Below are 16608 nucleotides of genomic sequence, written 5' to 3' on the forward strand. Positions count from 1 at the left end.
ATAGATAGGTTCACTTGTGTTGTATTTTAGATTCTACATATAAGTGATATCATATGGTATTTTTCTCTCTCAGACTTAATTCACGTAGTATGATAATCTCTAGTGGCATCCATGGTGCTGTAAATGGCATTCTTTCTTTCTTTTTCATGGCCGAGTATTATTCCATTGTATATACATACCACATCTTCCTTATCCATTCATCTGTTGATGGACAATTAGGTTGTTTCCATGTCTTGGCTATTGTGAATAGTGCTGCTATGAATGGCTGCATGTATTCTTTTTGAATTATAGTTTTGTTCAGATATATTCCCAGGATTGGAACCCTGGATCACATGGTAATTCTATTTTTAGTTTGCTGAGGAACCTCCATACTGTTTTCCATAGTGGCTACACCAACTTACATTCCCACCGACAGTGTAGCGGATTCTCTTTTCTCCACACCCTCTCCAGCATTTATTTGTAGAGTTTAATGATGCCCATTCTAACTGGTGTGAGGTGGTACCTCACTATAGTCTCTTGTGCATTTCTCTAGAAATGAAGTCTTTCTATAATAATGTCTGAGACAACATAAAAAACTCACTTTAAGGTTTCAGTTTTTTAAAGGAAATACTTCCTCTTGTTATACTATTCATTAGTAAAACTTCACAGTATTATTTTCTCTGGCTTTTGTGCCAGTTTGAAGAGCTTAGTAGATTGGCAGTGCAGACTCCAGAGGAATAAGTGTGTTTCAGTCCTGCCTCCTCAGCTTACTTTTGAATGGCTTTTGGCTTGGTACCCAGCACTTAGTACCCAGCACATAGTATTGTTATATATAAAGTATTTAGAACATATAAATGTATACTGATTTTGAAATGTTATGACCACTTTGAAAACAAATTTATATGAAATTGTAGTAGATTATTTTCTTCCGTTTCACTTAGCATTTCCAGCTGTTTCACAGGTCATCTAAGAACCAGCAGATTTTGGCTACTATGGCTACTGTTTTTTGCTACCAAAATACTTTTATTTTGGCACAATTTTACTAAACTCATCTAAAATGGGAAAGGATTCTTTGACCAATAGATTTGGTTGCCAGAGGAAGTGATATTAGAAACAACAGAAGCAGCTTCAGTTCTTTATGACTTAGGTAACCCCATCCATAGCACAAAATACACACACACACACAATCTTCATTTAACTATTCACCTTCAAATCCTTATTGTTCATTTATTGAAATTTTCATAGTAAATTATTATTAAAAATTCATATAACTCAGTCTGGTTTCATTCATGTTAATGAACAGGTTAACTGAGAAATAGAGATGTCAGGTTCAGTAAGTGTGAAGACTTGTCACAGTCATTGGTGGCTGGATATAATCGTTAGTGGATATATTCATGGGAAAATTAAAAGTTTACATTTTTTCATTTTATTTTATAAAGTTTATAAAAAAACTCTCATTTTAGTTTTAGTTTAATTTAACACATAAAGAAACTGTATGTGCTAGTTCAGTTTAGCACAATGCCACACTGAGCATTATTTTTCCTGGTTTTCCTTAAATGATTAGACAGCTTAAACACTACATAACACATAATATACAAGCTAAAATAACGTTGGTATATCAATCCTATTTATAGTTTAGTGATTAAGGTTATGTTGAACAAGAATTGTAAAATGTGAATTACTTAACTGAATGAGAAAGTTCCCATTCATATTTTTTAAAGCTTATTTCCGATAACAACCACACTCACTAAGAAAATCTGATTTCTAAAAACTGTTTTATTTTGGTTGCACCACACAGCATGTGAGATATTAGTTCCCTGACCAGAGATTGAATCCGTGCTCCCTGCATTGGAAGCATGAAGCCTTAACCACTGGACAACCAGGAAAGTCCCAAGAAGATACAATTTTTATGTATTCAGTATATCATCTAAAATCCATGATGACAGTACTAAATCATTTTAAGATATCGACCATTACTTTATGAAATTTGGAAGTCGAACACTTCTGTAGTGACTGTGGAATGGAATAAATAATACTCTTAATGATGGAGATTTATTGCCATTTTTCTTGAAAATAGTTTTGAAATTGGAATGTTTTTATATTGAAGATAACCAGGAGATTATAGATCTCTTATACTGGAGTACTCTTTTGTGCCAAAACTGTATGGTAAAACTTTTGCAAAGGTCTAGTTTCATTGATTCATTGTATTGGGTGCAAAGAACTGAATTTATGTGGTTAGTTGAGCATTCATATCTGTTTGCAGTTTAGTACATTATCAGAAGGCTTTAAATAATTTTTTAACTACCAAAGAGGTAGTCTTCACTATCCTTAGCAGGAAAAATATAATGCAATTAAAGACATTCTTGAGAACATGCATTTTGTACACCTAGTCATCCCCAACATGTCCAAAGCACCAGAGAAACAACTTACCAGTACAGTTATCTTAACAAGAATAACTAAATTTTGAGGGCAGGATTCAGAACAACTGCAAAGGGCATGGGTGAAGGAGAATTCAGACCTAAGTCAATGACATGAAATTCCAAATATTCTACAACAGGTACACTGCTGTTTTTTCCAAAGTGTGTCCGGCCAACTGATTGACAAGAGAATAGGAAAAGAAACTGAATGGCAGTACCTTATCTTTATCAGCAGGGTGAGTGCCTGGGCAGCCCTGCTGGACCAGAAACTGTGGTTTCAGAGACTACACACATCTTATCTTGCTACTGCACCCACTGAGCCCCCAACCAGGCTACAGAACCATATAAGGGGTAATTTTAGTCAGATACATCCCAGGTGCAAAGTGACCCACAGTTCTTTGTATATAGTACTTTGCTTTGGTATTATTTCCTTTAAGTTTACACTCCCTTTACTTGGCAGTGGAGGTGAATAAAAAGCTTGTGCTGAGCTGGATACAAAGGGGAGAAATACACAGCATGCAGGTCAAGGACCATTCCATAAGAAAAAGAGATTATGTCTTTATAAAATACTCCAATTCTTCTTTCTGAAATGCAATGCTTTGCTGTATACTCTAGAAAAAAGATTCAAAGATAAGCCAACTTGAGTTAGAAACCTGTTTAGAAAATAAAAGCTTTCTTTTCTAAGAGATACTTAAAAAGACATAAAGAAGAAAGTGGGCTTGAATTTCTAACTGAAGCTAAAATCACTCAGTTTTCTTTAAGGTCAAGCTGAAAGTTAAATACCTGAGGCTAGTGTCTGTGTTGGTACTTAACTCAGCTCACCAAAGCTCTGATAGGACTCTCACTATAGAAAACATGAAGGTCAGAAGGTTAACAGTAACAACAGAGTAAATGACTCTTAGAGAGGAAGCTCAAAACTCTTGAGTTCCACCTGTTCCTTTGTCCTCTAAATCAAAATCTCTCTCTTACATGTGTGTCTCTACATATGATTTAGGCAAGATGTTTGCAATATTAGATGGCTGTCTGCAAACCTTTTACTGTAAGGGATGGTGAAAAGTAAAGGAATCCTGTATCTCACTCTCTAAACTGCTACAGCATGAAGAGTACAATGAAAAGAGAAAATCAATTGATCTATAGAACTGAGTTTTATACTGAGAAATAGAATGGAAGAATCCCATAATACAGTCTTAATTGGTTTCCTTAAGGCTGTCTGTAACCCTAAAATTATATATATATTACATATATGTAAAATATAAAATTATATTATATATGTAATATATATACTACAGTGAGAGCCAGGTCCATGGCTCATCCAACTCAGGCTCTCTCAGTTGCTTGTTCCGGTTGCATGTGAAAAAGGAAGAAACACATCCCTCACACACCTGATTGCTGGGCTTCCCAGGAGGCTCAGTGGTAAAGAACCTGCCTTGCCAAGCAGGAGACGTGGGTTCAACCCCTGGGTTGGGCAGCTCCCATGGAGGGAAGCATGGCAACCCACTCCAGTATTCTTGCCTGGAGAAGACACAGACACAGGAGCCTGGCGGGCTACAGTCCATGTGGTCATAAAGAGTTGGACACTCACAAGGAGTTGGACTAAGCGACTAAAGAGCAACAACAGTAGCATAAATGGAGAAAGTCAGATGGAGGTTTTATTTACAATGTTAGATAAAGCCCAGAGTCAGGATCAAAGCGAGGCAAGAGCGGCAGGTACCTTGGCCACTCACTCTCAGGTATTTGTGGGGTCCTTAAATCCTTGTTGCTTTTCTTGTGTCACCGTGGCCCCCACCCTGGTGGGAGAGACTACCTCAGCAAATCAGTGGCAACCAGCAAAAGAAAACCAGACAAGAGCTGTAACAGCTGAGGCCTCTGAAGAAAAGGTGACAAGGTTAGTCATACAGTGGGTAAAGACCAAAAATTGGAAGTATGTGTAAGAGTAATAATAGCACCTCTCTCTCTGCTTATTCAAGCATGTATTGGGCTATTTCTTGCTGTGTGATGTTCGTTTTTTAAAATTACACAAAAGAGAGAGGAGCTCATAAATCACCTAGTTCAAAAGGTCTTCTTATACTTCCAAGAGGTCTCAATGCTGTCTGGTTAAATAGGCTTAGTGCTTCCAACACAGGTCGAGTAACCTCTTTTACAGTTAGCTGTTGCTTTTAAGACTTAAAATGCCTTCTTCCTCTCTTTCCCTTCCAGAGAAAACTTCCCTAGTTAGAAATCAATAGAGGACTTCGGACATTTCATAGCCAAACTGTTGACATGTTCTTTCTCAAGTGGTTAACATCAACTGGAAAATAATCAGTATGTAAGGGGCAGCTAACTCAATAGCTGCATCACCAAACTACAGCTTCTCTAAAATCAGCTCTCTGCTGAAACTTCAATAAATTAATTAGAATATAAACTTACGTTAATGCTTCTGAGTAATTATAATGAGGAGAGACTCCTAGAAACTTCTGTACTTCATCCATCACTGTAGCAGGATCAGTTCTTAGCTGTTGCCCATCAATAATTAGCAGCTAAGTGACCAAAGGAAAAAAAAAAGACAATGCAAATTGGAAAAAGACATGTAATAGCATGATCCAGAAATTCTGCACTTTGAATTTATTCCATGAAACACACTGTACTGAGGGGATTTGCATTCATTGTTGTTAAGACTTAACCAGGCCATCCTCATTAATGGCATGGAACAAAAAATAAATCACACTAATTAAATGCATTCATGTTTTATAGTTTGAGACATCCTGCAAACACTATGAAAACAAAAAAATTTGAGAGTACCATTAGAGCTTAAGAAAGGTGACTATAAAATCACAAATGAAAATCAACTTTAAAAACAGATAAAGCAATGATTCCATGATTCAAGGTGGGAAGAAGACTTGTAGGGAAGAAGAAAAGTGACCGGACCAGGTACCATGAGACAGAGGACATATTATCCATGATTCCAGTCAAAGGAGCAGCACTGTAAAGTTTTTAGAAATTCTTTGATAATCCATTTGGAGAAAAAGGTAAGATTCCCAGAAAACCTTAAAGTAAACAGAAGTTCCTCAGCAGATTAAAGGGAAGAATTTGCTTGTTACTCTGGTGAGGGAAGAGGGTGGTCCCAGCAAGATAAATGACAGGGAATGGTGATGAAGGGCCATAATGCCTGGAAAGCAATTCCGGTTCCCACATCTTCTTGAGTGTTTCTATTTAGTTTACACCAGCATTGTTCATTAGAAATTCCTGTGTTGATGGACATACTGTGAGGGTATGGTATCTAACTGGTGGCTATTGAACATTTGAAATGTGGCTAAAGTGACTGAGAAACAATTTTTAATTTTATATAATTTGAAAAGAAATATAAATAGCCATATATGCTTGTATGTATGGTATCATTGTGGCTGCTGCTGCTGCTGCTAAGTCGCTTCAGTCGTGTCCGACTCTGTGCGACCTCATAGATGGCAGCCCACTAGGCTCTGCCGTCCCTGGGATTCTCCAGACAAGAACACTGGAGTGGGTTGCCATTTCCTTCTCCAGTGCATGAAAGTGAAAAGTGAAAGTGAAGTCGCTCAGTCATGTCCTACTCTTCTCGACCCCATGGACTGCAGCCTTCCAAGCTCCTCCATCTATGGGATTTTCCAGGCAAGAAGACTGGAGTGGGGTGCCATTGCCTTCTCCGATCATTGTGGCTAGCATGGTTCTAGACACACAGGTATACACTGTGTCTGATGTGATTAGATTGCTTTATGCAATCCAGTGTAGGGGCTGGTTTTGTAATCTAGGCTAACACTAGGCAAAAGAGAGAAACAAGGACGCCAAGGAAAACACAGGACTTGTGAAAAATCCAGCAACGTGGTTCAAAGGGAAATAATGTCACTGAAAGCAAAACAGTGTTTGCCTTGTTTGGTTAAGAGGGTCTCAAGCTTTATTCTCAGAATCAGCATCAGGAGTATCAAGCTTCTGAAGCTCTTAACAATCAGGAAAGGCATGCACTAGAAAATAGGGCAGGGAGAATTATCCTGAAATACTTCTAGAAAGAGATTTAGTTTTTCTACCTCTGCCTGTCATTGTTTGCCAGAGTCTCAGTTACAGCCAAAGAGTAAATGCTAGTCATGTTTTAATGAGTAAAAAACGTCCTCTATCCTAGAGGCAAAGTCATTGACTTAATGAGACTGTACTATGATGTAGATTCTTATCGCTCAATACCTGAAAGGGGGGGAAATAAACAAGCCATCTCTCAATGTGGCTGGCATACCACCCTGGGACCAAACATCTCTTCTGCAAGGCTCTCAGCTCGGAGGGTGCACGGGGCCCAGCTGAGATCACTTCGTAGAAACTGAATTTCAGAGCCGCAGGGTCTTCGTGTGATCGCTGATGCTGTGATGAAAAGGTGGATAATTAAACCGACGTGAACCATAGGCATAAATAATTAAAAACCAATCTCTGTGACAAGTCGCAAAGCTAAAGGAAGGAGTGCCTCACTGAGGGAGAGTTATTTGTTTTGCAATTAATAAAGGATGAAAATGCTTGCTTGGAGCATCAGGCTTTAAAATTACAACACTGATGAGAGTATATGTTTGAGAATTATTTGGTAGAGGCGGAATTCTTCATGATAGAATTTCTTAACCTATTTTTCTGAGTCATTTCCATAATTACAACACTGATGAGAGTATATGTTTAAGAATTATTTGGTAGAGGCGGAATTCGTCTTGATAGAATTTCTTTACCTGTTTTTCTGAGTCATTTCCATAGTGTATATATATATATTATTCTGAAAGTAAACTTTTGAAAGTTGCCTTAACACCTCCTTTCAGCCCGTAAGAAACCATTTATCATGTCCAGTTAATATCCATAATGCACAAAACACTCTGCCAGTTCTGCCAGATAGTTTTGTTCCATCTAGTAATGCAGTTTTAGATGAGAAAAACCCTATGGGCTATTCAAATGGTGAAACTGGTGAAAACTCTTGACAAGTGCATTATCTGAAATCCACAGCTTTTATCATACACACTCTAGCATCTAAAAGCCAAGATTATTTTACCTAATGGTAACCTCTGCGATGAATCAGAACCACTTACTGTATAGAAAATGCAGATAGCAGCAATCCTAAAAGGAAAGCACTTCATAATGGCTCAGGCTCAGGCCCAGGGGTCTGAGGAAATCACCTTTTCCCTAAATTGACCAATAAATATTCAGGCTTAGTGGTGGGTCTGTGGATGTTTACCACATCTAGTTGAACAGCAAATTTGCTGCAATTGAGATTCAAATTACTATACTACAAACTCTACTAGACTTTGTTGAGGCCTGCATTTTGCCACTGTGGAGTGATTTATTTGTAATATTTAGGATGTTTTGTTAGCATTCAGCCTTGAAGCTTCCTTTTTCAGCAAATTCTCAATTTTTCAGGGGCTAAGTGGTTGCCAAGCTCCAATTTTCTGCTTCCTTTTGAGTCAATTAAGGCGTGTTTTCTTTTTTCTCTAGATACCTAGCAGTAAAGGTAAAAGGCGCAAGATCAAATCAGTCAATTTGCCATGTTTTGGGTTTAAAGGATGGTTCTAGGAGTTGGGCATGACTGATTAGTGTGGAATTGTGGATTTCATTTTTCCAGGATGTCCACTCCCTGTTATGCGGAGTATTATCAATATGCCTGTTAAGATCCCATGATCTTTTCCTACTCTGTCCCAGCCATGAAACCTTTCCTGACAATCTGTTCTTTCTTTAGTGAACCTGGAAAAATGGCTTTTGTTTAAACAAAGGACCCCATGCTGAGAAACTTTGTTTTCTAATATCATAGTTTGTCAGAAATTTAGATGTATGAGATTGGTGAGAATGCAGCATCTAGTCCTGCCTGGTGAATCAGAGCTTTTTGGGTCACTTTAATTCAGAGAAGCAGCCTTATTTCCAGCCCAGGTGCAGAGTTTCAGACAAAGGATATAACATTCCATGTTTATCTTAACTTTAGAGTTTCTAAGGAAGTAAGTCTCTTGGTCTGTTTTTCAGCCCTGGCCCTGCTTGCACCTATCAAACAGATCATGTTAATTTTATCTACATTTCTCCCTATCATACAAATCCTCCCTCTCTTTAGGGAAATGCCTGATAGTTCTTCAAGTGTTCAGGCTCCTCCGCTGCAGCCAATCTAACTTGTCCCTGGTGGTCTTTATCAGGTAGGCTTTATTACTCTGTAGGAGTCTATCTGTCACTTAATACTTTCTGATTTATACACTGGTTATTTAAACATATTTCTCCAATTAGACTGAAAGCAATCTCAAATGTAGCATCCACATTTGTTAATTTACTTTCAAATCATACTTAAAACAATGCTTTGCATGTGGTAGTCATTAAAATTATTTAATGAAGGGATGAACACACGAACATCAGGAAAGTGGTTTTTAAATTACAAAACTGAGGAATGATAACTAAGGATGCTATGCTATGCTGCTGCTGCTGCTGCTGAGTCACTTCAGTCGTGTCCGACTCTGTGCGACCCAATAGACGGCAGCCCACCAGGCTCCACCGTCCCTGGGATTCTCCAGGCAAGAACACTGGAGTGGGCTGCCACTTCCTTCTCCAATGCGTGAAAGTGAAAAGTGAAAGTGAAGTCGCTCAGTCGTGTCTGACTCTTAGCGACCCCATGGACTGCAGCCCACCAGGCTCCTCTGTCCATGGGATCTTCCAGGCAAGAGTACTGGTGTGGGGTGCCATTGCCTTCTCCGTATGCTATGCTACGTCACTGCAGTTGTGTCCAACTCTTTGCGACTCTATGGACCCACCAGGCTCCTCTGTCCTTGGGATTCTCCAGGCAAGAATTCTGCAGTGGGTAGTCATGCTCTCCTCCAGGGGACCTTCCTGACCCAGGGATCAAACCCATGTTTCACTATGTCTCTCGCATTTGGAGGCGGGTTCTTCACCACTAGTACCACCTGGGAAGCTCCAAACTAAGAATAATACAGACTGAAGACACTGACTCTATTAATTTTGTTATGTTCTTATATTGAATATTGCTGTTTTTCATTAAACTTTTTCCATTTGGTGATTAATAAAATATCACTGAGGCAGTTTTTTTAGTATTATTTTTTAGTATTTATTCCAGTAAAAATGTATGGTGTGTAAGTTTTATTACTAGAATCTGTTAAAATTCTTTCAAAGTGATCGTTTCTGTGCTAGGTTCTAACCAACATCATAATGGCAATGTTTATATGAGAAAGAGGCTTCAAACAGGGGACTCTGGCTGGGCTTTCAAGGATGAAGAATTCACTCTTATATTCTGTTTTGCTGCTAGGTTATTTCTTCAACACAAGCAGTTATTTAAGTTCTTTCAGAGTCAGGGTCATCAGTCTATGGTCCATGGGCTACATTCTGCTTGTCGTTTGTTTCTGTAAATAAATTTTACTGGAACACAGTTAGGCTCATTAATTTACATATTGTCTATGGCTGCTTCTGCAATACAGTGGCAAGAGTTGCAATTATATGGCTTGCAAAGCCTGAAATATTTACTCTCTGGACCTTTACAGAACAAAACCTCTGACATCTGCTTCGGTGGAATCAGGTATATCTCTTTTCTGTAAAACTGAGATAATAATAGCAGCATTATATACATATTAGATGAAAAGGATGATTTTAAATTATAACATTTTACTTTTAAAATACAGATATATAGAAGCACCTATTACAAGCACATAATATTTTGTTTGCTTTAATTTCTTCATTGTATTAATACATTTTAAATTAATCAAATGAATGCAAAATTAATAAAAACTAAAGGGAACATTTCTCTATGGAAACATAGGGAAATTTATCCACTTTCTTGAAGATATAAACCTAACAAATCTTTTTTGTTAAAACCTGAGGTGGTGACTTTTACTGAAAACCACCCTCCCTTCTCTATACTCCTCTTCTACTTGCTGGGTTTTGTCAGTATTTTCCTTACCTGGTACCAGGAATATGCTCGGTCTGATGGGTCAATGAGAATGGTGATGATCTTGGCTTTGGGGACCAAAGAAGCCGCCCTTTTAGGAGCTTCCTCTGAGTGGAAGTAGTTGGCACTCTTCTCAAATAGAAAATCAGTGGTAACATTAGATGGGACTGGGAAGAAATCCATGTACCTAGAAAGGGAATAGTTCTCAAAATGAAACTCTGGTTTATACTCATACACTGGTGAGTCAAAGATGGTAAAGGTGTCCCACAAACAAAATTCATTTGTTTTCTAAAAAAAAAAAAAGGCTTTTTCTTTAAGGCATTTGTCCCACAAGCCTGTTACCAAGGAAAAAACCTACAGAACACTAATAGTGTATTTTCAAAATGCTTTTCTAAATACATTTTCTTTGTATTCTATTTAATATCAATAAAAAGGTATGGGAAATAACAAAAATGTAGATACAAAGGCACCAAGTGGCAATAATCACCCTAACTGTATAAAATGCATCTAAAAGCAGAAATGTTTTACTGCATGAGCCCCTGGAGCCAGACAGATATGAGTGCTCAACCAAAAAGAAACTGGATCAAAACAAATACTGTGTTTAGTTCAAAGGCATTTTAAACAGACTTAGACAAAACATCTTTACCTCATCACAAGAAAAGATAATTTAATTCCCACCAGTTTGTTGCCCTTATTCAACTATAAAGTGGCAAAGGGCAGAACAGATTTGGTGTGAAAACACTGCCTGTTTGCTTATTTTTTCACATAAAGAGCCATTTATATTGTTTAGAATAATTCAGTTCAGTTCAGCTGCTCAGTCGTGTCTCTTTGTGACCCCATGAATCACAGCACACCAGGCCTCCCTGTCCATCACCAGTTCCTGGAGTTTACTCAAACTCATGTCCATCAAGGCGGTGATGCCATCCAGCCATCTCATTCTCCATCGTCCCCTTCTCCTCCTGCCCCCAATCCCTCCCAGCATCAGAGTCTTTTCCAATGAGTCAACTCTTCACATGTGGTGGCCAAAGTATTGGAGTTTCAGCTTTAGCATCATTCCTTCCAATGAACACCCAGGGCTGATCTCCTTTAGAATGGACTGGGTGGATCTCCTTGCAGTCCAAGGGACTCACAAGAGTCTTCTCCAACACCACAGTTCAAAAGCATCAATTCTTCAGCGCTCAGCTTTCTTCACAGTCCAACTCTCACACCCATACATGGCCAGTGGAAAAACCATACCCTTGACTAGACGGACCTTACCGGATGTTGGCAAAGTAATGTCTCTGCTTTTGAATATACTATCTAGGTTGGTCATAACTTTTCTTCCAAGGAGTAAGTATCTTTTAATTTCATGGCTGCAGTCACCATCTGCAGTGATTTTGGAGCCCCCAAAAATAAAGTCTGACACTGTTTCCACTGTTTCCCCATCTATTTCCCATGAAGTGACGGACCAGATGCCATGAGCTTCATTTTCTGAATGTTCAGCTTTAAGTCAACTTTTTCATTCTCCTCTTTCACCTTCATCAGGAGGCTTTTTAGTTATTCTTCACTTTGTCCATAAGGGTGGTGTCATCTGCATATCTGAGGTTATTGATATTTCTCCCGGCAATCTTGATTCCAGCTTGTGCTTCTTCCAGACCAGCATGTCTCACGATGTACTCTGCATATAAGTTAAATAAGCAAGGTGACAATATACAGCCTCGATGTACTCCTTTTCCTATTTGGAACCAGTCTGTTATTCCATGTCCAGTTCTAACTGTTGCTTCCTGATGTGCATATAGGTTTCTCAAGAGGCAGGTCAGGTGGTCTGGTATTCCCATTTCTTTCAGAATTTTACACAGTTGATTGTGATCCACACAGTCAAAGGCTTTGGCATAGTCAATAAAGCAGAAATAGATGTTTTTCTGGAACTCTCTTGCTTTTTCCATGATCCAGCGGATGTTGTTGATTTGATCTCTGGTTCCTCTGCCTTTTCTAAAACCAGCTTGAACATCTGGATGTTCATGGTTCACATATTGCTAAAGCCTGGCTTGGAGAATTTTGAGCATTACTTTACTAGCATGTGAGATGAGTGCACTTGTGTGGTAGTTTGAGCATTCTTTGGCATTGCCCTTCTTTGGGATTGGAATGAAAACTGGCCTTTTCCAGTCTTGTGGCCACTGCTGAGTTTTCCAAATTTGCTGGCATATTGAGTGCAGCACTTTCATAGCATCATCTTTCAGGATTTGAAATAGGTCAACTGGAACTCCATCACCTCCACTAGCTTTGTTCATAGTGATGTTTTCTAAGGCCCACTTGACTTCACATTCCAGGATGTCTAGCTCTAGGTGAATGATCACACCATCGTGATTATCTGGGTCGTGAATATCTTTTTTATACAGTTCTTCTGTGTATTCTTGCCCTCTCTTCTTAATATCTTCTGCTTCTGTTAGGTCCATACCATTTCTGTCCTTTATCAAGCCCATCTTTGTATGAAATGTTCCCTTGGTATCTCTAATTTTCTTGAAGAGATCTCTAGTCTTTCCCATTCTGTTGTTTTCCTCTATTTCTTTGCATTGATTGCTGAGGAAGGCTTTTTAATCTCTTCTTGCTATTCTTTGGAACATTGCATTCAGATCTTACATCTTTCCTTTCTCCTTTGCTTTCTGCTTCTCTTGTTTTCACAGCTATTTGTAAGATATTTGTTAGAATAATTATAGAAGTTTAAATAGTACATATTCCCAGATATGAAATACTATCAGATTTTCTAAGGTCAGGTTCCGTATCCTTAAGTGAGGTGAGATTTTTCACAAGCAGAGTGAAGGCAGGAATACGTACCTGTAGCCTGAAGCACAGAAATGTAGGATGTAATGGAATTTGTATAATGTGCCATTTGCACAAAATATCAAATAGAAGTGAATTCAACATATGATAATGGGTGTTTCTGAAGCATCAAAGAACATCTTTTGAAGGCAAAGGGGCCTCTTTAGAAAGGTCGGGCAAATTTAGCGTTTAGGGTTTCTTACATTTTATAATAAAGGCCTCACCCTCCAGACCTACACTGTCTCCAATTCATAAGCCACAATGATTTTGAGCTACCAAGACAAGGTACTTCAATAATTAGTGAAAAAGAGAGCCAGTAACATTTATGTGGTGAGTTCTTTTTGTAGTGTGTTGTTTTCTCCCATGCACACAATAAAGCTCCTAGAAGGATTCCAGTTGTTATCATATTACATAATTTGGCTGGCGCAACAAAGTGGTGTCTTCAAACTCAGCGCAGCACAGAAATCATCTTATGTTTTTCTGGAAATTGCTTCGTTGGTCATATGTCATGCTGGCGTTCCTTTCTTTTAGGGGTAAAGACATGTAAACATTTCTGGAAAGTTTGATCTGCTATCTGTTCTGGTCACAGTGTATTAGTAGAAGGTGCCAAAATTTAGGACACTTTTTAATTTAGATGCCCACGCTTGTTCCAGGGGTGCTAAGGTCATGTCAAGTGTTTTATTGGTATCTTATTTGGTCCGAGCTTGCTTATTCTGGGAAAGGATCCAAAAATCACAAAAGAATGGCAGGAGGTACTGAAATCAGATAACTTTTAACATCTGAAAACTGTGCCACCTTCCTGGTAGTCCTCTATACCTACGGCACTTTAGGCCCTGAAATAGTCCTCAGGCAGTTCTGGATCTTGCACCTAAACTCTATTGATTTTGTCTGACTCCAGGGGCTCATGGAAAAAACAGGGGCCAGTTCTTGTTTGCTTATGTGCCCACATTTTTCTAATATACTGGCTGGTACTTATGGGCACTTGAAAAGTATTTGCTGAATACACAAGATGGTAAAGAATTCAGCTTCATATTTCCAGGGTGGAAACAGGTCCACATTTGGAGAATGTGAATTCAGGTTATTCAAAGAATTGGTGAGCAGAGTAGAGTGGTTTAATAATTTGGGGGTTAAACGTGAAATGCCTGCCTCATTTAAGCTTTGCTACTCCCATAACAGCTCAGAACTTTTTCTTAAAACTGGAAGATGTAAATTTTGCAACACTCCACATTTATCTGTTTCTGGGTTGACCCTGTGTTTCTAAGTGATTTTACTCAGAGCCAGATTAAGATGTTTAGGGTTTCTAAATGTTAGCGGGGTTGTATGGCCCTCCATGTGCTGCTCCAACCATCCGCTGCCTCCCCAAGTAATTATAAAAAATAATACCAAACCGTAGAATATAAAACTTAACTGTATGCCTACATCAAACATTTTTCTTGGAAATGCTGATTGCAAATCTTGGCTATTTTTGATCAAAGATGGAGTTTTTTCATTTTCATTTGCCCTGCTTTGCTTGTACCCGAGGCCTGTGTTTAGGTTGCCTGATAGGGAAGCCCTGGTTTTGCCCAGTTCTCCAGAAAGAACAGATCCATGTATCCAGGTTAACTAACTGTGCCTGCGCTAATTCTGTAAGTGACCTTGGCACACTGAGACACACAGACTTCAACCTTGTGGCTCTGTTGTCTTAAAGGGACTGCTGAGGTGCTAACATTCAGGGACAGGCAAGGCCAGTCTAAGGACCGAATACGTTTGCTGTCCTTGAGAGCCAAGCTCTAGTTATTGCTAATAGATTGATATTTAGTTATTGTTGTTTGTATTAACTGCCTTTTATAAACGCATAATTTGTCAATCAAAGTGTTTACAATTGGGGTATTTTTAGCAAGTTATCATTAAAATCTTTAATTGATCTTTCGTTTTCTACTTATTTATGCCATCTCTTTGGAGACTACTTAAAGGATTGTTCATTCCTGTTATAGTCCCTATACACATTACTGTCTTAGGAACAGCTTTGTTTTTTAAATTGAATATTCTCACAGATATTCTTAAGTGGGATCTAAGTATTATTGCATTCCTCTCAACTTCCAAAGCAGTTTTAAATCAATCCCTTTAATCTTGATGTAAACAAGGACTAAATTTTTTATTCTGCTGTATACAAGCATATTTATTTGAGTCAGTGGGAAACAGCAGCTGAAGTAGTTGATGGATCCTTGACTCTCACAGCTATTATTTAATACTACATAATTAATCAGTATCAACCAGTGTGCTGAAGAATTGGCAAGAAAATATATAATAGTTAGAATATATATAAATCCTAGCAGGAGCTCAGCTTATACTCAGTCCATTTCTTTAGCTTTCCATTTGGACTGCTCACAAGCAAACCTTGAGGGCATTGATACATATAAAATAGAGATCATGCAATCTGACAACAGAAGTTAATATATAACACCTTATGCTAAACTACACACAAAATGTTTATGTTCATGCTCTATAGTGGTTATAAGAATTTACTTTTACACCACTTTCTGCACAGAATTTGTATATTAAAAGACTTCTAGATACATTTTAGGAGTAACACGTTTGTTTGTAACACCTATTCCTCCTACATCACCTATTTTGTATATAGTAGACATTTTAAGTTTTAATTTTAATTAATTCTTTTCTTCAGATGGCTGATATAGTTCTAATTTCAAAGGCCCAAAATCAAATTTTGTATATTGTTGATAGCTTTTAAAAAATAGCTTTCATTACTCATGAAATGCATACACATGTCTAACTTTATTTATTTACCTTTTGTACCAAAGTAAAATAGTATATTATATGTGAACTGTAGCATCACTTTGATGTACAGTACATAAGAACAGAAAATTATGAAAGTGTTTTCTTAAGAGTAGAGAAAAATGAAATTCTTGTGTATTAGGTTTTTCTCTTTTTATTTGTAATTACCATCAAAGATAATTAATGCAAGTTAAAGTTACACATGAGTCTCTCGAGCTGACAAATCCCTTCATAAACTGAGAAAAGTTTGTTTCTGTGCTCCTTCATGTCATTTAATCAAGGCACAGAGATAACTACTGTTTGAGGCTAACAGACTTAAATGTTGATTATAAGCACTGATTTAATACTGTGCACAGTACATATACTTTTAGATTTATACTAATAACCCATCTTACCAATCAATCCCCCTGTGGTAGTTATTTCTATTAAAGAACTGTACCTCCTCAAAGGTTTTTGGGCTGGGGGAGTTACTAAGGATGGAAGGATGCATAACCAGGAACAAATACAAAGCAGTGGTTCCTGAAAAGACAATAGAGGTTCAGAGATTAATTGAATGAAAACAGTTTCTTACTATTAGCATTCGAGTTGTTAATAAACTGTATTACAATGATCCAAACACATACATATAAGTAATCCTTGAATTAAATTGAGTAGATAACCAGCATCTTAAGAAAGGAATTCTAAAAAATGAGGACAGTGTTACGTGAGAAAAGGCCTGTTGTAAGAACTGCAAGAACGGGCTTTTGA

The 16608-nt window shown here is 38.0% G+C and overlaps 1 protein-coding gene across 3 annotated transcripts in view; it reads right to left on the reverse strand.

The window, feature by feature from the left end:
* NDST3 (N-deacetylase and N-sulfotransferase 3) overlaps positions 1-16608 on the reverse strand; it is a 174448-nt gene that overhangs the window by 13973 nt on the left and 143867 nt on the right. For 2 of the 3 annotated variants that reach the window (XM_013964458.2, XM_005681278.2), the window contains exons 9-12: positions 16257-16380; positions 10303-10477; positions 6582-6752; positions 4803-4912 (exon numbers count right to left, since the gene is read on the reverse strand). In XM_013964458.2, the coding sequence (XP_013819912.2) occupies positions 4803-4912; positions 6582-6752; positions 10303-10477; positions 16257-16380 (580 nt within the window). Of the gene's footprint in view, positions 1-4630; positions 4913-6581; positions 6753-10302; positions 10478-16256; positions 16381-16608 lie in introns of those variants that run through there. The other variant, XM_018049185.1, reaches the window with a different exon arrangement.

The sequence above is a fragment of the Capra hircus genome, chromosome 6 (genome assembly GCF_001704415.2).
Source record: "Capra hircus breed San Clemente chromosome 6, ASM170441v1, whole genome shotgun sequence".
NCBI classification, from domain to species: Eukaryota; Metazoa; Chordata; class Mammalia; order Artiodactyla; family Bovidae; genus Capra; species Capra hircus.